The following is a 19660-nucleotide window of genomic DNA, read 5'->3' as shown; positions in this document are numbered from 1 at the left end:
ACTGATCCAGCAGGCTTTGCATATCTTCTTCTTAAGGACATGAGTTAGGGACATATCTTAGTTTTCAGAGAAATCTAACGATATAAAAGAATATCAGCTCTGCAATAAATTCAAGCGGACATCTGGTGGAAACTTACTCATCACCAAGTTGTAATATTTCATAATGATATAAAGGTAAAGGGACCCCTGACCATTAGGTCTAGTCGTGACCAACTCTGGGGTTGCGGCACTCATCTTGCTTTATTGGCTGAGGGGTGCATGTGAGCGTGCAGCTTCCGGGTCATGTGGCCAGCATGACTAAGCCGCTTCTGGTGAACCAGAGCAGCACATGCAAACAGTGTTTACCTTCCCGCCATAGTGGTACCTATTTATCTACTTGCACTTTGATGTGCTTTCGAACTGCTAGGTTGGCAGGAGCAGTGACCGAGCAACAGGAGCTCACCCCGTCACGGGGATTCAAACCGCCAACCTTCCTATCGGCAAGTCCTAGGCTCTGTGGTTTAACCCACAGCGCCACCCCATCCCTTAATGATATACTGGGTGCTTTTTCTTTACCTTGTAAACACTGGCAACTGCGACTGAATGACCTGGACTCTGATCACAACAAGAAGCAGAGTACTGAACATCAGAACTATCAGCTTCAACAGCATTTGGAGCATACAGTAAGGAATGCTGCCTTTGCCTCGGAGAATCTGTAGCACTGTATCCCAAAGAATAGGCAAGGTATACTGGAAAAAAAGGGGAGGGGGAGAGAAAAAGCTTAGTTTTCAAGCAAAGTAAACCTTTCAGTGCCATTCACTGCCATGAACCAACACCAGCAATGAATACAGTTATGGTTAGTTAAATTGATAGACCACTTTTCAGTTTTGAAGTTCCCCAAACAGCGTACAATAAAAGTGCAAGCAATAAAGTCACATAAAGGCAACAAGAGGCAGCATAAAGTAAGCACAGCCATAAGTACTGTCCACAAGCCTTGCAAGAGTGAAGTGCCTCTATGGATGCCATTAATGGTTTGCTGCTGCTGTATTTTTTATGGATTCCAGCTGCTGGAAGCTTTTGTGGTGGCTCTATTCAGTCAAAGCAGCCTCTGCAACGACTCCATGGCTGCTGGGCCATGCAGTGCCCCTGCTGTCATGTACTTTGGAGGTTTGCCAGGCTGAGTTGCTTTCTCTGGAGAGTCGTGACATGCCAGTGCAGCACACAGGGATGAGCCATCCCATTTCGCAGCCCCCGCCTCACTTACTGAGGTTGTACAGCTGTGGCAGCTTCTGGTGAGATCTCCGGGGAACCCGCCACCATGCAACCCCAATGGTGGCAGGGCACCCATGGGAGTGCCGCCCCACAAGATTTTGCCACCCAAAGCAGCTGCTTCAGTGTGCCTCATGGGCAGTCTGGCCCTGGAGGTGTGGACTGCACCGCCTAGTTATCGCCAAATAATTAAGGATTCCCCCTCCCCATTTGTTGGATCTCAGACAAAAGATCTTTCTGAAAATAAAGGCCTAACTATTTTGCTTTAAGGGAGAAAGATGCCTGCCCACTGACCCATCTATCCATCCACCTGCCTATCTATCTATATCTATGTATCACAGATGGCCAACCTATGTTCCTGCCCAGGAGTAGGAAGGAAAACACACAACCCAAAATCCAATTTGTGACAGTCCCCTGCCCCACAATATTTATTAGCAAAACTTGCAAAATATCTAAGAATGCAGATATTGCATATACACACATTATGAACAACTTCAGAGAACCTTTTCAGTAAAGAAGAGAACAGGTAGATTCAAGAAACGCGAGGATAGCATGTTTTCTAAGTTAATTTTAAGGACTGGGGGGGGGGGGGGGTAGAGGAAATTTATTTGTCTCATTCTCAACCACCGCAATTATAACTTCTAAACCTTGATTAAAAAGTCTTAAAGATCACCAAATTAAAAAGTCGGCCTGTTTTAAATTGAAAACATTTCTATTGATATTTTGTTGGGTGCTTGCATGCTCCCCCCCCCCCCAGCTTTTATACTGTAAGCAGCATACATTTACGAAGGGTGATTATTTGATTACTTATTCCCCTATTGGCTCAGAAGTGGATCTCTAGAAATAGGAAAGAGTCTGCGCTCTCCTCCCCAGTTGCCCCGCCCTTCTCAGAAGAGCCAGAAGAAAAGCCAGGATTTTATAATAGGGTGGAATGATGCTAAGGAAGTTCTGTTCAACTGGCTAAATGGGAGGGATGCTCTCAAAACATCTCTAGATGGTGATTAATCTTGAATTGCTTTGAAGACAGGTGAAAGAGGATCCTGAGAGACGTTTAATGAATAGGAAAATTAATCAAAGTCTTAATAAAGAAAGACACTGAAAAACGGTTATATGTAATTACATGATATTATGATGAGGACTGATCTGAGGAGCCAAAATATTTTTATTGGTTCAGGATGATGGGTTGCATTTATTAAGCTTGCTTGGTTTGATTTGTGAATAGAAATCATGTGTGTAAACTGGAAATGTATAAAAGCCCATTTCTTTGGATGTGGTTCTTTTACGGCCTCCTCATTTTTGAGGCTGTCCCTATGCACACTGGTATTTCAATAAAGGCCTGTTTTTTCACTTGAAGCCTGCATCATTTTTATTTTTGGTTTCTGGGAGGGTAACCTGCAGCCTAGGAACCCCTTTTAAATTTCTCCAACAGTGGCACTGTACCTTGTGAGTCAACCAGCTTGGAATGTTTTCAGTCTGTCTGTTCTGGCACAGCAAGATTGACTAGATTATCTTGAGGTGATTTTTAGTTCTATGCTGCCACAAACCTTTTGAGGGGTGCAAGCCACCCACCCAAGCATGACAAAATAAAATAAGTGGTCACATGAGCACGGCGTATTATCACAAAATTAGAAATGTGCACAATTCTTGGGTTAACCACAGGCTTAGAATGAGATTGCACAAGTTCCTTACCCCTTGAGCTATAAATACTTCATAGACACAACAGATTCCCACCACTGTTATTCCTTGTTCCTTACATAATGTTGCCACAGCCACCAGAAACACAGTCACTGCAATAGGAGTCCACACTGCAATGCAAAAGAGACAAATGGTTAGCCGGCAAATAATCTAGGGAAAGAAAAAGGTGTCATTTGTAAATGCTAAGAGCATTAGCAATACAGTGGTACCCCGCAAGACGAACGCCTTGCAAGACGAACTTCCCTATGGGCTTGCTTCGCAAAACGAAGCTTGCCCAGGGGACAGCGGGTCTTCTCTTTTGAAGCAAGGGGCGGCGGGGAGAAGCGATCTTCTCCCCGCAGCCCCAGGTCCGGGGACAGCGGGAAGCGCTTCCCGCTGCCCCCGGACCTCTTTTGAAGCAAGGGGCTGCGGGGAGATCGCTTCTCCCCACCGCCCCTTGCTTCAAAAGAGGTCCGGGGACAGCGGGAAGCGCTTCGCGCTGCCCCCGGACCTCTTTTGAAGCAAGGGTTTGCGGGGAAAAGCGATCTCCCCGCAGCCCCTTGCTTCAAAAGAGGTCCGGGGGCAGCGGGAAGCGCAGCGCTTCTTCCCCGCTGCCCCCGGACCTCTTTTGAAGCAAGGGGCTGCGGGGAGATCGCTTCTCCCCACCGCCCCTTGCTTCAAAAGAGGTCCGGGGACAGCGGGAAGCACTTCCCGCTGCCCCCGGACCTCTTTTGAAGCAAGGGGCTGCGGGGAGATCGCTTCTCCCGGTGCTCCGAAGCCGGGCGGGGGGGAGGGAACACCTGCCCCAGCCGCCCCGCTTCGGAACGCTGCCCCGAAGCGGGGCGGGGGGGCGGGAACACCTGCCCCAGCCGCCCCGCTTCGGAACGCTGCTCCAAAGCGGGGCGGGGGGGGGGCGGGAACACCTGCCCCAGCCGCCCCGCTTCGGAACGCTGCTCCGAAGCGGGGCGGGGGGGGCGGGAACACCTGCCCCAGCCGCCCCGCTTCGGAACGCTGCTCCGAAGCGGGGCGGGGGGGGGGGCGGGAACACCTGCCCCAGCCGCCCCGCTTCGGAAAGCTGCCCCGAAGCGGGGCGGGGGGGCGGGAACACCTGCCCCAGCCGCCCCGCTTCGGAACGCTGCCCCGAAGCGGGGCGGGGGGGCGGGAACACCTGCCCCAGCCGCCCCGCTTCGGAACGCTGCCCCGAAGCTGGGCGGGGGGGGGGGCGGGAACACCTGCCCCAGCCGCCCCGCTTCGGAACGCTGCTCCGAAGCGGGGCGGGGGGGCGGGAACACCTGCCCCAGCCGCCCCGCTTCGGAACGCTGCTCCGAAGCGGGGCGGGGGGGCGAGAACACCTGCCCCAGCCGCCCCGCTTCGGAACGCTGCTCCGAAGCGGGGCGGGGGGGCGGGAACCTCTCACCCCGCCGCCGGGCATCGGAACGAGGTCCTGGACCTCTTCTGAAGGCAGGCGGGGGCAAAAGTCTTTGCTCCCCCCGCCTGCCTTCCCGGGACAGCGGAGACTTCTCCGCTGCCCCGGGCGATCTTAAAATGCTGGCGGGCGGGAGCGAAGCGTTCACTGCCGACCCCCAGCATTTTAAAATCTCCTCGGGGCAGCGGAGACTTCGCTCCCGCCCGCCAGCATTTTAAAATCGCCCCGGGACAGCAGGGGCTTTTAAAATGCTGGCGGTCGGCAGCAAAGCCCTCCTGTCCCCGGAGCTTGCGGGGCGGGAGGTGGGAAGAAGGGCTTTTCTTCCCACCGCCAGCCTTCAGAACAGCCTTCTGAAGGCTGGCAGTGGGAAGAAAAGCCCTTGTTCCCCCCCCCCCCAGCCTTCAGAAGAGGTCGGGGGACAGACTGTCCCCGGACCTGGTCTGAAGGCGGTTTCCCTAGGAACGCATTAATTGATTTTCAATGCATTCCTATGGGAAACCGTGCATCGCAAGACGAAAAAACCGCAAGACGAAGAGACTTGCGGAACGAATTAATTTCGTCTTGCGAGGCACCACTGTACTTTATGACTTGGGAGCGATCATCAATTTCCTTATCCTTTTGTAGACTAAATGAGGTGGGCAAGCCAATCATACTGGGTTGAGCAAAGCGCATTCCTACTGCTAGTACAGTGGTACCTTGGTTCTCAAACTTAATCCGTTCCGGAAATCCGTTCCAAAACCAAAGCGTTCCAAAACCAAGGTGTACTTTCGCATAGAAAGTAATGCAAAATGGATTAATCTGTTTCAGACTTTTAAAAACAACCCCTAAATCAGCAACTTAACATGAATTTTACTTTCTGACAAGACCATTGATCCACAAAATGAAAGCAATAAACAATGTACTGCAGTCACACAATCAATCAATCAGTAGCTGAACTGGGTTCCACACAGTTACAAAAACAAAACAAAAAGAGCCGCAAAAGCAAAAATGCAAAACAAATAGCAAAAACAGACAGACCTCAGCGTAACAGCCAAAAGGGAGCATGCTCAGCTTCCAAAAAAAGTTTGCAAACCGGAACACTTACTTCTGGGTTTGCAGTGTTTGGGTTCCAAGTTGTTTGAGTACCAAGGCGTTTGAGAACCAAGGTACTACTGTACTGAAAGCTAACAATAATGTATCATTCTCACCTACTGACACAGACTTATAAAGCAATCCTTGTATACACTGCGTGTTTCTGAAGTTTTTAGAGGTGGCAAGTAGGGCTATATGTTCCTTTAATAATGAACCTAAAAACTGGCATTTTAACAAGCACATTCAGATGAAAAGAATCCATCCTAGCAGCTCCTTTCCCACCTGCAGCATCTCCAGGCAGAGTTGAGAGAGACTCCCATCTAAAACCCTGAAAAGCCACTTCCAGGCAGCAAAGGCAATGCTGAACTGGTTGGACCAATGGTCTGACTCCTATGTTCCAATGGATAACCAATGGGAACTTCCTATGTTCCTAATGATGCTTGAGGCCAAACAGGGTTTGAATGAGGAGTAAAAACAATCAGAATGCATTGATTTAAGAAGAGTGCCTCTTACTCACACTCACTAATTCTTACCAGTAGTGTACTACTACTGGTATAACACTGGTAGTAAGAACTACTACTATTAGGACTGCACTATTAGTACTCCACCTTTGACAGAAGGAAAGGGAGCACCAGAGACCAACACAAAGGGCAGTTTTGATAGCTTTCTTTTGCGGACTACACCCTTAGAGGTCATTGTGTCTGTGAATAAAACTACATGACCCAAAGCAGGTATTTACCAATCGTGTTTTCTGGACCTCTGGACCTGGTATATGACAAAAAAGCAGCTAGGAAAAAGATGGAGGAGAGAAGCTCTGCTCTGCCCACTACACCAGTTACCTAAACAGAAGAGGAGAGAGTGATCATTAGGTAAACAAAATTAGGATGTAAAGACAGAAGATAAACCAGCTATGCAAGTGATGAACAAAGACTGCAGGATAAATGCAATCCTCAGGGGCACCTGCACCAAAAGTAAACTAAATAAGAAAGCAAAGACAAGTGGAATGAGCTTCCACTACTTTGGCGACGGATGATGTCAAGTACAGCATTATTGTGCCCTCATGTGGCTGATAAATGGAAGTACTCAAATCCTAATTAGGATTGCTCTGTTTTTTATGTACAAAACGTGGTGAGAAAGCATGCCTAACCAATGACATTTTTGGCGGATGCATTTATAGTCTCATCATGTGCAACATGCACAAGTGCTTGCTCAAAAAGACATGCATGCAGCAATTTCTAGAGGGCTCAGCCTTTCCCAGGGCGCCCTCCAAGGGTTACAAGACCACCACCATTCCTGAACACTGGTCATACTGGTTGGTGCCGAATAAAGTTATTGCCCAAAATATCTGGTGGGCACCAGATTGGGAAGACTGGCCTTTGCCTTAATAAATGCACTGTTCATTTTTTGAGGCTTTTAGTAGCTTATAAAAGCACCACAGAGGAACATAGAACATATTCAGTTAGCAGAACCATCTCCCAGGAGTTGAGTGCTTGGAGTTTGACTGTTATAAACCTTCAATGTTGTTTATTTCTACAACTGATCAGCCATGTTTAGAACTTGCATTTCAAATCCACGGTTAAACTTCTACTCCAGTGCTACTCAAAGTGATGGTACACAGGCTGGTGCTGGTCTGTGAGTCACTGGCTGCTCGTCCTCAGCGACTCCATCACCGCATCTGTGAACTGCCCTGAGACTCCCAGGTATAGGGCAGTATTTAAATTCAATAAATAACAACAACAACATCACAGCCCAGCTTGGGCAGGGTGCTTCATGGACCAAATACAGTTGTACCTCGACTTACATACGCTTCAGGTTACAGACTCCGCTAACCCAGAAATAGTACCTCAGGTTAAGAACTTTGCTTCAGGATGAGAACAGAAATTGTGCTCTAGCGGCAGCGGGAGGCCCCATTAGCTAAAGTGGTGCTTCCAGTTAAGAACATTTTCAGGTTAAGAATGGACCTCCAGAACGAATTAAGTTCTTAACCCGAGGTACCACTGTATGGTACAGGCCCCTGGCATATGGCGGGCAGGGAGGGGATTGCCAGTCCCCCAGATCAGATAGCTTGAGAAGCACTGCTCTACACTGATTTATCTGGCTAAATTCAGAAGCTTCAATTGGTGCAGAAGGCAGCTGCCTGCAGGAACCAAGTGATGGGAGCACGTAATACCCTTTGCATTGGTTTGTTTCCTGGTCTAGTTCAAAGTGCCGCTTGCTGCCTTTGAAGCACTAAACCAGACAATGAAAAGCTGACTAGAATTCAACACCCAGCATCCCTGAGCACTGGACTTGCTGGTTGGGGATGATGGGAGCTGGAGTTCCCCAGATCTGGAGGGCATGATGCAAAAGCTAAGATATTGATGGCACTCACAGACAAAGTGTATCTTTTGAAAAGGGGCTCAAGGAGCAGTCAGGCTTATGAAACTGCCCAAACTGAACATTGCAACAAGAAGAAAGGAAACTGCCTTATATGAAGTTAGACCCTATAGCTCAGTACAGTGGTGCCTCCGGTTGTGCATGGAATCCATTCCAGAGCTCCGGTCGGATCCTGAGGAATTCGCAACTGGAGGTGCCTGTTCTGTCCATGTGCACGGTAGAGCACTTCTGTGCATGCAGCGAAACCCAGAAAAATACTTCTGGGTTTGCTGCATGCGTAACCCAAAGGATACACAACCAGAGGTACCACTGTATAGTCAACATTGGCCACAACTCTCCAGGATTACAGAGAGGGGACCTCCGCCAGTCTAGAGAAATCAGGGGTTGAACCTGGGACGTTCTGAATGCAAAGGAAGAGCTATACCACTGAGCTTCAGCCCATGCCCTAACAGGGGTGGAAAGAAACAGAGAGAGGAAATTAACATATTAATCTAGGCCATCATCCAAAGGATTTGTTCATGCAAATGAACTATGTAGCTAGCAGAATTCTCTTTGTAGTTAACCCTGATACAATTCCCACAGCCAACAAGGTAAGCTCATTTTAAAGACAAGTGACAGCTTACTTCAATGCCTGTCATTGAAACCTACCACAGAGAAGATGACAAAAAAAATGCTCCAGTTGTACTCTTGGATTTTTTTTTTTACCGTGCCAAACCAACTTCTTGAGATTGTTGGAATTTGAAAGTTGACAAATTCAACACACCATGGTCTGATTTAGGTCCAACTCAATACAAGGCCGCTTTCTATGTTCCTATTCTCCTTCCCAAGATAGATACAAGACTGTCATTGCTGACAGTTTGTCATTTGTCATTAAGAGAACTATTCTTTAACAAGAACTCAACGGAGCCTTTTCAGGCTTACTTACCGCTTCAGTGTGTATTGGGTGCACTGCGAACAGTAAGGAAGCAACCAAACTGCTCCTGCTGTCCAGGAAAAGCTTACAGACCTTGAGGAAGACAATACAAACAGCTGCATGGAAGATGACGTTCAGGAAGTGGTAAGAGACAGCATTTAACTCGCTGAACAGGTAGTTCAAACGGAACGTGAGCACAGTGAGCGGCCTGTATGACTTGTGACTTCGCTCCTAAAAAACAAAAACACACAGACCCACATGTAGATCGAACTGGGGGGGGGGGATATATCCATCTTTGTGGTAAAATAGCTCAACTAGGGCATAAAATCAGAAGCCTAAAAGCAAGACGCATTGCAAATAGTTGAGTCTTCCCAAGAAGGCAGACACCATAAAAGAAAACCTCCCAACATTCAGAAAGGTATTGCTCAGATGCAGGCTTCACAAATATGGTCACTAGCGGCAAAAAACCCTACCTTAAGCAATACAGTCGTACCTCAGCTCCTGAACCCTTTGGGAGATGACCATTCTGGTTCCCAAACACCACCAACCCAGAAGTGAGTGTTCTGGTTTTTGAACGTTCTTTTGGCAAGCCGAACGTCCAATGGGGCTTCTGATGCTTCCAATTGGCTGCAGAAGCTTCCTGCAGCCAATCAGAAGCCGCGCTTTGGTTTTTGAACGTTTCAGAAGACGAACGGACTTCCAGAACGGATTCTGTTTGACATACACACAAATCCCTGCCCCTGAGACTGCTGGGCATTGTACAGAATTCATAAGAAAGCCTCATACTCTACATTAATAAAGCTCAACACAATGTGAGACCTTCCTACTGCTCTCTCAAGTCTGCTGGCTTGCGGAGAAGACTCGAGGGAAGCTTGGGAGGTTCCTTGATGTCCTTCTGAGCTATGGATGCATTCACCCCAAGTCTGCCTGTTCAGCCCAGTAGCATAAAAAAAGAACACAATCCAACTCCCCTGCAAGTTTATGTCCTTTGATTATTTGTTTACTGCAAACCGTGCAGTTTTGCAGATGGGGCTTGGTGTCTAGATCATACAAGCAGAGCCCTGCAACAAACTGCTGAAGATAGGAGGGCTTCTGTTCGGGGTTCCAGCCACTCTTTCCCTTCTCTGTCTGTGCCTTGTTATATCTTTGCCAATATATGATTGTCCTAATGTGGCCAATGTTTCAGCTCAGCAAGACACTTTAAAAATGCTGTCAATATTTCTACAGGATGATAATCAGTTACCTCAGACATAGGAGTCCCCCAGAAGTCATTCAGGAAGAGATTTTTTAACGGAGTGGAAGGATGCAAATCTTTGTTGTCCAAAATGGCTGAAACGTCGTCAAAAACAAAGCCACAAAACAGGCTGTTCCAATAGCAAGCTGCCACCACTCCAACTATTAGTGCAATTTCCTTTAGGTTAACATAAGCCATCTTCTCCGGAGCTCTCACAAATTATAGCTGTGGAACAGATTCAAACATGTCTTAATCTTTTTTCCCCATAAAAATCGGCATTTGCAAATCAAAATGGCTAATTTAACTAGCACAGCCTTTGCCAACCTGGTGCCCTTCAGAGTGTTTAAATCCAAGCCATATATTTCAGTGTTCTCACCTACTGGTATTTTACCAGTGCGGTCATATGAATGGTGCAAAGGAGAAACCTACAAACCTGAATCCTGAGACAACAAGAGGAGTCAGGGTAGTAGCGTTCATCCCTGTTTTAGGTGGCAAGGGGATAAGATTTTAGTCTGCAATCCCATACCTGGGAGTCAGCCCTACTGAACACAAATGATGATTCCTTATGAGAATACAAACTTAAGATTGAGCTGCTAGATTGAGTTTATAAGAATCATAGAAGGAGAGAATTGTAGAGTTGGAAGGACCCTGAGGGTCATCTAGCCCAATCCCCTGCAATGCAGGGATATTTTGCCCAACATGGGGCATGAACCCACAACCCTGGGATTAGGAGTCTCATGCTCCACCAACTGAAGTATCCCAGCAGTAAATAATTACTCCTAGCTCACAGTGCTATAGTTTCATAGCTCTGTCTCTTAACCACTGTAAGGTGCTGGTCTCCAGAAGCAAATTTATGGAAAATTCAAAATATTCTTTCACTAGTTGTTGCTTGTCAGGGTTTCAGGTCATTTCCCACCTCCATCAGTGAGATCAACCACATTATAAATAAACAATACGGGAATTAGTTGCAGATACTGGCTTCTATTAACAACCTGGGGTTCACATTCTGATCTCAGGAACAAAGAGACATGCCCCAAAATAACACAAAGAATGCCTGCTGCTAAAAAATAATAATCAGTTATGCTCTTTATATTAGAAGGAAACAACTACCTAGATTTTATCTGGGGTTTGCATGTAATAATTTAAAGCAGTATGAACCTGAGGACCAGCGTCTGCTGAACATCTTTAATAAAATCTTTGACTTACGTTTCAAGCACAGTATCTCTTCATTTAAGCATTCTCTTCTTTAAAAATCTGTTTTGAAGTCACTGTGACCAGCACTGGATTTTTATGGATCTTTACTAGAAAAACAGGGAATAATAATTATTATTATTAGCAAGATAGTTAACATTTTGCTAAAAGAACTGTGATTTCCCCATACAGTTACAAAGCCCTCACACCCAGATAGTTGAAAGCTGACAAAATATATATTTTAAAATACTGCAAGGTCTAACAAACAGGATCGTATACAAATAATCATATATACAGGAAATAATTTAGGAAACCACTCTTTAAATTACTTCCAAAACCATCTTCTGTTTCAATGCCTAAATAGAGCTTTCCAACTGGCAAAGGGAACCCCATTAGTTTATATCTATTTTATAATTGATTTTATAGATGTAAATAGCTTAGAATTCAACTTGGCATATAAGCAGTTTATACATTAATAAACAGTAACTAGTAACATTTGAAGATACCTGTTTAACAAACTTGGTCTCTAATATATCAGAACTGGTATATTATTGTAGCATGTTACAATGTACACGTCCCACATGTACAGTTAAACATTTAGGTGGAGTGGGGAGGAAGTTTTTAGCAATTCCCCCTCCCTACATCCCATAAATCTGCTCCAGAGGATTGGGGGAGTCCCCAAGGGGCTGCAAGGGACAGCAGATGTTGCTAAACATTGCTTGCCTTCCTCTTCTGCTCACAAAAGCTTTAAAGTCAGTCTTGAAAGTGTGTGAAGAATGCTCAGAAGAGGGATCATAAACTCAGAGGTTTAGCCCATGCTTCACCTAGAGAAAATTCAATTTATGTCTGACTAGGAGAAACAGGTCAAGTTTTACAAAAGTGAACAATATACCTATACTGCTTTAATTTTGCACAAAATTCACATTTTCTTTGTGCATCTTTTTTTTTTGGGGGGGGGGGCGCAGAGTCAAAAATACACAGCATTCATAAAGATCTCTGTGCAAGAGCTCTTTGCCATTCACCTCACTGATCACAGCCAGATGCATATATGTGCACAGAGCAATCTAAAGCACCAGTATGAATATGAGAGTCTCTCCATTTGTGCAATGTTCTGCTTGCCTATTTGTAATAATATTTTAAAAATTGTCCAGTAGCACCTTAGAGACCAACTAACTTAGTTGGTCTCTAAGGTGCTACTGGACAATTTTTTATTTTTTTTATTTCTTTTGACTACGTCAGACCAACATGGCTGCCTACTTGAATCTTGCATATTTGTGTCCTTCAGAACGTCAGGTGAAGTATTCATTTCCAGTACAGTACACATTTATGTTATGGAATAAAAAATTGTGATGTGGGGTGGGAATTTTCTAGCGCTTTGCTTTTCCATGGAAATCTGTCCATTTTTTTTGAGTTCATTGCTAATCATTCCAATTGCAAATACAGTATTCGGCAACCATTTTTAGCTTAATTGACTCGGTATAAGTAAAATAAACATGTTATACTAGATTACTCTCTAGGGCATTATAAATTTTTCCATGTAAATTGCTTCAATTTACTTAGGAATGTTTTCTATGCCAACATTTTCCAGAAAACACACATCCCTAACATTCTACAGCAGAGAATTAAAACACGCTTAGTAGGTTCTCTCTCTCTCTCTCTCTCTCACACACACACACACACATTTGGTGTGATGCATAGGTGAGAAATCAGAAGACAGTGAATGTATCTCACACTCTGGGAATTAGAAAATAAAAACAACCAAACATCAGAAAGTTCACAAGCTGTCAGTTAAGATCTCCAGAAACACACTACAGAGGAGAAAAAGAAAAGATGAAAACCAACAAAGAGAACTCTGTCTTCTTTTCTTCCTAGTGCTATTTAAAGAGCAATTAAATGGAGACCTGCCTGCCATAATGCACACAGAAGGGATGCAATTTTTATGTCAGGGAAGATGTCGCTAGGATATAGGCACCCAAAGGGAAATGGGCAGGCTTCTGATACAAACTAAAAGGTGTATATAGGAGTCAAAATCTACATTGAAAATGGATCATTTCTAAAGAGCTAGATGCAGCTAGATTCTCCCCATTATTAGTTTTGTTTTTTTTAAAAAAAACTTATTAAAGTTGGCATACGTGGTTCTCCTGATTTAATCCCAACAACAATCCTGTGAGGTAGGTTAGACTGAGAAGCAATGATTGTCCCAAGATGAGCCCCATGGCTGAGTAGGCATTTGAACCCAGGTCCCTCAAGGTCCTAGTTCCACACTTTAACCACGAGAGAAAACCATTTGGCATCCTCAGCTACAGAAGCTACACAGACTGCTCTTGAGAAGATTACCTTTGATCTGCCATCATGGACCAAGTTCTCACTACAGCAGGGATGGGGAACCTGTGGGCCTCCAAATGTTGATGGCCTATAGCTCCTATCACCCCAGATCGTTGGACATGCTGGATGGAATGGTGCGAGTTGGGAGTCCAACAACATTGGGAAGACCGCAGGTTCCCCATTGCTACCCAAGAGACTAGGCAGGCAACTGAGCCTTCATATGACCCATATGACTATTAATGTCAATCAAACACCTTCACTATATTCTTACTGGCACCTGCTAGAAACATTCTTGTTCAGACAAGCCTACCCAGTTGTTTAGAAAGCTGGTGCAAGTTTTAATTTGTTTCAGTCTGTTTTTGTTTTCACTTTTCGCATGTTTAAAACTATTGCTGTATACAGTGGTACCTCGGGATGCAAACGGGATCCGTTCCGGAGCCCCGTTCGCATCCTGAACATAACGTAAGATGTGACAGCATGTGCCGCAATTCGCCGCTTCTGCACATGTGCGTGATGTCTTTTTGACCGTCTGCGCATGCGCGAGTGGCGAAACCTGGAAGTAATGTGCTCCGTTACTTCCGGGTCGCCGCGGAGCGCAACCCGAATGCGCTCAACCTGAAGCGTATTAATCCCAAGGTATGACTGTATTTCCCCCCCTGAAAATATCATTGTTGCACCTTTTTTGGAAACCACTTTGTATTTCCCCCCCTGAAAATATCATTGTTGCACCTTTTTTGGAAACCACTTTGAGTTCTTTTCTACGATCAAGCAGTATATAAATTATATGAAATAAATAAGTAGCTGACAAGGTAATACTTCATCCCTAGGCATGTACATGGACTACTTGTGTATTGGTACACGCACACAGGAAAGGTCTCTAGAGACACAGAATGTCGCATTTCCCAGTGAATTTACCTTTAGCCTACTGCAGAGAACCTGGAACAGACAAGGATTTCCCATGAGTCAAGGGGGCAAGGGAATCATTTGTTTATATCTTCAGCATCTTCCCATCTTGCTAACTCAGCTACAAATGATTTCACAATTCGTCTCAAATGAAGAGGGATTATGCAAGAGCAGGCAACTGGAATTATACCACTAGTCTTGCCCCTTTTTTAGGCCTCAAGGAGAATGTTCGCTACTGAAAATATAGTCTGCCTGCAAAGGTGAAAGAATTTTTGGGAGTCTCCCCTTCAGTAAAGGGTTTGACCACCATTGCACAAAACTACTTTAAGACTTATGATCACTTAAAGAGTTGCTTGTAAAAAACATCAGTTGGACCTTTTCTTTGTAGCGCCTGCAGATCTTGCATGTAGCCCAACAGGTGTTTCAAATATAGTATGTTGAGAAGATTAGAAAGAGAGTTGCCAGGCCTGGAATGGCCCTTTGGACATTACAAAGATGGCTGTGCTTCATTTCTTTCTAACATCCAAGGTAAGGATCTCCCCAAATGGATGGGATCTTGGCTAACTATGAGAAATAAAATGTGTTGGGAAAAATGAGTCATGGGTCTGGCTCATCCCTCTGTAGATTCACTCAGACAGCTCATGAACCATGGATTACATTTCAGATGACAATGCTGAGCACCAATGCACTATGGGAGAGCTGAAGTGTCTGGACATATTGTTCCACAAAACTAGATAGTATAACTAAGACAATGAATAGATCATATAGGGCAACTCAAAGATGTAAATCTTCCTGAATTCACTCACTGTGAACAGAAAGACGTGTGCTACAAACTGTTTTGAGGAAGAAGCCTATTGTGCACTTGCCTTGTTAAAATGTGAATGGTGAAAGGTTGATTTCTTCAAAATGTGGTAGTCAGACTTTTGCCTGCAGCCCAACAACTGAAGCACAGAACTCCAACCTTGTTTCAATTTCACTGATTTCTTGGTTTCCAGGCTCCTTTCAAAGCCCAAACTCGGACCTCCAGTTGTTTTGGGACTACAACTCCCATCATCCCGAGCTAACAGGACCAGTGGTCAGGGATGATGGGAACTGTAGTCCCAAAACAGCTGGAGGGCCAAGTTTGGCCATCACTGCTAAACAGTCTTGAGCCTTGCTACCTCAAGAAGGGTCTGTTCCAGAGCTGCTGTTCTCTATGCCAACATCTTGGGTGGTTATGTGAACAAGCATGAGAGACAGAGCCTTCTTGGCAGTAGTGCTTGGACTATGGAATACCTTCCTGGTGTCTTTTTATATGGAAACAAAACATGTTTTATCTTAGCAGATTTCAACTGTATAATTTCTGCTGCTGGTTCTTATTTTTGATTGTTGCTTTTTGACAGGATTGCTTTAAGTTTATACTTTGCATAAAGGCAAAAAACTGGAAGATCTAGAATGCTGACCTTTCCGATGGTAATCTGACAAATATAGGAAGATGAAGTGCGGAATTGTAATATGAATCCATTCTTCACACCTCGTTACACATCCAGAGGATCACACACCTAGAAACATTTACAGTATGAGTTTGAACTGCTGGCAAACTTGTTTTATCCTGCTCCAGAGGATAGGAACTGAACCAATGGCTTCAAGTTACAAGAAAGAAGATTCCAACTAAATATCAGGAAGAACTTTCTGACAGTTACAGCTGGAACCCCTTGGGAGCTCTCCTTCCGTGGGTTTTTTAACAAGAGACTGGATGGCCATTTGCCATGCATGCTTTAGTTGAGATTCCTGCATTGCAGGGGATTGGACTAGATGACCCTCAGGTTCCCTTCCAACTGTACAATTCTATGGTGCTTTCATTTTTAAAATTCAAGCAAGCAACACAGGAAGTGACCTCATACTGAGTCAGTCCATCTTGCTTAATACTGTCTACAGTGCACGACTGACAACAACTCTCAAGGCGTGGAACATTCCCAATCAAACCTTCTGAATGCAAAGCACTGCACTACAACCCTTCCCAAAATCTTCAAAAGGAGTTTGTGATATGGTGTGGAAATCTGTTGTTTGGAAGAGAAAATTTTAGAAGTCCCACAGGACAGTTAGAAGTCTTTGGGCTCACACAGCGTAGATAGAAAAGCTATTGGACTGGGGCTTGAATCACCACATCCAGTTATACGGTATATTAAAAACATATTTGTCGAACTGGAGTAGAGTCAATTACTACTTTTGAACCGACCATTTGGCATTCTGAATTGCACTAATTGCTTTAAAATGTTTGTTTGTAAGGTATGCAAGCCTCTCTCCGAGCATAAAAAGAGCAATAATGCACTTATAAGAGAGCTATGATCTTTTTATTGGTTCTTAAAGAGAGAGTCTGGGAAGTGACAAGCTGATAATATCAAGAATATTCACATGTAACAGATTATTCCTTGTCAGGCTTATGCTAACAAAAAAAGGACACATGAATAATGAAAGAAGACAATTAGAATGCCTTTGGTTCAGTATTGTTGAGCATCCCAATTACTGGACTGTTCTTTACTCAAGCTGTTCAAGGCTGCTTATGATAAGAGGTCAAATAAAACAAAGCAACATTGCAGATGGGGATAAGCAGTCAGAACCACATTTTGCCTCAAAGTTTCAGCCCCCCCCCAGCTCATAGTCTGTAAATGGTGAATAGATACAGTATAGATACAGTCACCAACAGTAAACCTTGCTAATAAATTATCTATGCAGAAGGAAAGTGATACCCAAGTTTATATATAATTACTGTGTGTGTGCTCGGGTATATATTTCCTCTACCCTCTTCCTGTTCCAAAATGAGTTTCGTGCAGCCTGATCTCCAAAGCATTCCTTAACAAATGTTACAGCTTGTAAAATAACAAAACATAACAGCAGTCACTTTACTCTGCATTGCTACTATCTACTTGATGAAATCAACATCGTAACGAAAAACGCCACACGTTACACTAGTTGTAAGGTTTGCTCATAACTTGTTACACAGTAACTGGAATCTCCACAGTATAAATGCAGAGAAAGTAAGAGAAAGTAGCGCTTAAGCCCCATGTAACCAATCGTATCACTCAGTTGGAACTAATGTGCAGCCATTTAACTTCGCTGCAGCTTGAGGGTGCAATCCTAAACTCGCTTACTTCCGGAGTAGATCCTATGGAATGCACAAACACTTGCTTCCGAGTAAAGATGCACGGGATTGTGCTGGGCCTACGGTGCACTAAGCAGTTGGGAAACACTTAGGTTTTCCCATGGGGCATGTGCAACTATTTTCTTGCACTATTTTCTACACAGAGAGCACTTTCCTCTCTGCCCCGCCCCCCATCACGCCCATGATATGCACGAAGAAATCCACGACTTAACTCGGGGGTCTTCACAAGCGTCACGTGTGAACACTCACGCTATACACCGCAAGCCTTTCCTTCGGACGACCGTATCTTAGCAGAACATCCTCCCATCTTAAGGGAGACCGCGAGCTGCTGAATTGCACGCGAGGTCCAGCGCGCAATTCCAAAAGCAAAGGAGATTCATCCCTACATCGGGTTGAATCCTGTACCTGGCATGGAAGCTGCAGCGCTCTCCTCGAGAGACGCGCAAGAAACCGCACCGGGCAGAGCCAGGCACCCCCGCCTCTTCCCCTCCGTCCCTCTCCCGTCCCCGTCGCGTGGGGGCCAGAGAGCCAGCCGCTCTCTTCTCTCAGAACCCCGACCCAAGACTCTCCCCGCAGCTCTTAGCTGCGCGCGATCCTGTACCTGGGTCCGCCTGCGATGCACACGCTCTCCGCCATGTCTCGCTCCGCTGGTGCTTCAGCCGCACCTCCCTGGGAAAACCGAACCCGGGGCGAGCGATTGGAGCCTCCCTCCCGCAAGTGCGCACGCGCGGACACTTCCCCCTGTCACCCACGGAGCTCGGCAAAGGATGCTGGGAAGCCCGACTCCCTCCCCCGGCATTCCAAGCGGTGGATACTCCGCCGACTTCTGCCTCTTGGCCGGCGCGGAGCAGCCTGGGATATGTAGTCCTCCCCGTGGCTCCCGCCCTTTAGCCTAAGATTCCTTCGGCGGCGGTATCTTTTCCCTGCTGAAGGCCACGGCATGCCGTGAACAAGCACGCAGGCACGCTCACTCGGGAAAGCGCGCCTGCCCTTGTTCAGTGCGGAGTCAGCCTCAGCGCGCGCCACATCGCTGCTGTTCCTTTTCGGTCCGTTCACCCCAAGGCATGCCGGGACTTGTGGTCTTCGGCTGGGGCATGATGGGGGTTGTAGTCCCGCGGGAGTTTTGACTCGGCTCTCGCTCCAGTTAAGAAGATCCGGGTTCTTCCGGCTGAGGGCGAGCAGTGTTTGAGGGCGTCGCCTAGCAGCAGCGGCCTGCTCCGCCTCCTCGGTGAACGACTTGAGTAAACCAGCGAGGCAGAAGGAGGGAGGGATGTTTTCGTGAACAAATAAACGCGGATTAACGTCGCCTGCACCTGGCGGGCGAGGCGGGGCTCCGGAAGGGGGACTAGGCTGCACTCCTCGCTGACCGTTTGGCTCCGAGAGCGGAGAGGCGTTTCCTTGCCTGGGGAAACAAATGGCTGCAATCCTCGACCCGCTTCCTCTGGAGTAAACCTACTGGCTCACTGCGAAGCGCGCAGGAGAGGTTGCGTGGAGCCTCCGCATCCTAGGTATCCGGGGTAAAAAGGCTCATAGCTTCGCTTCCTTTCCCAGCTGACTCACTTCGGAGGGTCTAGAGGCGCTTTCGAAAGGTTTATGGCGAAGGCCTGTGTGTGTGTGTGTGTGTGTGTGTGTTTAAACTCCTTTTAGAGAGTCTTGTAGTAGACATTGAAAGACCAGCTAATCTGTTAATCTTTTCTCCCCCCCCCCGTGAACTATAGGTTCAACTATATACCTCTATATAGCTATATACCTATAACTATATACCTCTATATACCTCAGCTATATACCCCCCCTGAACTATAGGTACAGCTATATACCTCTATAGGTTTAAGGTGTACTCGCTTGAAAGTGTGTGCGCTTCACGACCATAGGGGTTGTGGCCTTGAGCCCACTGCATCAGGTAAGGACATAAAAAACGAGCCATGCTCACCTGGCACCGCATCCCGTTCTCACAGGGGATAAACAGGTGTTTGTGGGAATCCGGTAAGCAGGATCCTTGGCGCAAGATAGTCCTCTCCCCTCCTGTGGTTCCCAGCAATTGGTTCTAATGCCTCCAACTGTAGCAGCAGAGCAGAGTAACATATTCTGACTGGTAACCATGAATGGTTTTCTCCATGAATTTGTCCAGTGTTCTTTTAAAGCCATCCAAGCTGGTAG

General features: G+C 46.0%; 2 protein-coding genes across 15 annotated transcripts in view; one reads left to right on the top strand and one right to left on the bottom strand.

The window, feature by feature from the left end:
• Window positions 1-18344, bottom strand: part of TMTC3 (transmembrane O-mannosyltransferase targeting cadherins 3) — a 34725-nt gene extending 16381 nt beyond the window's left edge. The window contains exons 1-8 of one of the 2 annotated variants that reach the window (XM_028746084.2): window positions 18105-18344; window positions 15804-15902; window positions 11149-11243; window positions 9952-10167; window positions 8721-8939; window positions 6159-6258; window positions 2938-3053; window positions 556-728 (exon numbers count right to left, since the gene is read on the bottom strand). In XM_028746084.2, coding sequence (XP_028601917.2) covers window positions 556-728; window positions 2938-3053; window positions 6159-6258; window positions 8721-8939; window positions 9952-10140 — 797 coding nt within the window. In that variant the 5' untranslated portion in view covers window positions 10141-10167; window positions 11149-11243; window positions 15804-15902; window positions 18105-18344. The remainder of the gene's footprint in view (window positions 1-555; window positions 729-2937; window positions 3054-6158; window positions 6259-8720; window positions 8940-9951; window positions 10168-11148; window positions 11244-15803; window positions 15903-18104) is intronic. The other variant, XM_028746083.2, reaches the window with a different exon arrangement.
• Window positions 18345-18571: 227 nt separating this feature from the next.
• The window catches only part of CEP290 (centrosomal protein 290), a 54093-nt gene continuing 53004 nt past the window's right edge, over window positions 18572-19660 (top strand). For 3 of the 13 annotated variants that reach the window (XM_077934782.1, XM_077934787.1, XM_077934788.1), the window contains exon 1: window positions 18572-19011. The gene's annotated coding sequence lies outside the window, so the exon portion shown is untranslated. Of the gene's footprint in view, window positions 19021-19660 lie in introns of all 13 variants that reach the window. The other 10 variants (XM_077934785.1, XM_077934786.1, XM_077934790.1 and 7 more) reach the window with 7 other exon arrangements.

Source organism: Podarcis muralis, chromosome 10, assembly GCF_964188315.1.
Source record: "Podarcis muralis chromosome 10, rPodMur119.hap1.1, whole genome shotgun sequence".
NCBI classification, from domain to species: Eukaryota; Metazoa; Chordata; class Lepidosauria; order Squamata; family Lacertidae; genus Podarcis; species Podarcis muralis.
This window is presented reverse-complemented; position numbering and strand designations above follow the sequence as displayed.